Here is a 1174-nt window from a genome sequence, read left to right as displayed (position 1 = left end):
ATCGGTTCCGAAGATACAAGCTTCCAAAGTTTAGGCGCAGCATTCGGGCAGAGGTCAATGACCCATTCATGACTCGGTCAGCTGGCGGTCGATCGAGAAGAGTAGGGGATACGCATCATGGCCGCTGCGCCGAGGGTGGAGGTCGCCCGGCGGCCTTGGCGGAGCGCGGGACGCGGCGAAATTTAAAATCACGCCACCCTCCATCCCACAATTCTCTATAATTTATTTACAAAACGCAGAATAAATGTAATATGCAAATTGATACGAAATATCAGAAATAAAATACAATTTATTTTTTATTTGATTTATCGTCCACGTGTACTGTGCGTAGGCGTACGACTTTTACTTGACTACTGTTGTATGTACACCTCGTCTGTGATAAGCATTATAGGTCGCGTTCGTTCCTCTGCCACGGTGGGACACGTAGCAGAAGATTTATAACTTATTTATTATAATATTCGCGATGGGTTACAAAAAATATATTATATTTCTAGGACTCGTTTTAAGTTTCAATTANCCCATGGAGCTTCACTGTCAGATCGTGTACAACAGTTATCAGATTTAGCTATGACGAGGCCAGTGATTAAACTGAATGGTGCAAAGTTTAAAGAATACGTGAAAGCTACACCAAGGAATTATTCAGTGGTCGTGATGTTCACTGCAATGGCACCACAAAGACAGTGTCACGTGTGCAGGTATATTTATTAATAAAAATAAAATTACAGTCTTCAGTAAAGATNGGTATGCAAAGGACGAGTTTGTGATAGTAGCGAACTCGTTCAGATATCTACAAGCTCATTCCAAGAAGTTATTCTTCGCATCTATTGACTTCGACGAAGGATCAGACGTATTTCAAATGGTGAGGCTTACGGATTTACGGAGCTAAAACAAATGTAAATGGGATACGTTCGTGTATATGTAGATGAAATTGCATACTGCGCCGGTGTACATGCACTTCCCACCGAAAGGCAAACCGAAGCCTGCTGACACTATGGACATAGAGAGAGTCGGTTTTGGAGCTGAAGCAATCGCCAAGTGGATAGCTGAACGCACTGAAATTCAGGTACCACGTCTACACACCTGAAATTAATAGACGATATTTAAAACATGATATTAATAATTATACTCTAAATGTATTCTAGATAAGAGTATTTAGACCTCCGAACTATTCTGG

At 41.3% G+C, this 1174-nt stretch overlaps 1 protein-coding gene across 1 annotated transcript; it reads left to right on the top strand.

Moving 5' to 3' along the window:
* Positions 1-517: 517 nt before the first annotated feature.
* On the top strand, positions 518-1169 carry LOC108625066 (tumor suppressor candidate 3-like; the record flags this gene model as incomplete). Its single annotated transcript, XM_026813580.1, has 4 exons — positions 518-694; positions 741-859; positions 923-1063; positions 1143-1169. Coding segments are annotated over exons 1-4 (414 nt in total), but the record flags the coding sequence as incomplete, so codon positions are not given.
* Between the last annotated feature and the right edge of the window lie 5 nt (positions 1170-1174).

This window comes from Ceratina calcarata, unplaced genomic scaffold (genome assembly GCF_001652005.2).
Source record: "Ceratina calcarata isolate Rehan_Ccalc_2016 unplaced genomic scaffold, ASM165200v1 scaffold338.2, whole genome shotgun sequence".
NCBI classification, from domain to species: Eukaryota; Metazoa; Arthropoda; class Insecta; order Hymenoptera; family Apidae; genus Ceratina; species Ceratina calcarata.
This window is presented reverse-complemented; position numbering and strand designations above follow the sequence as displayed.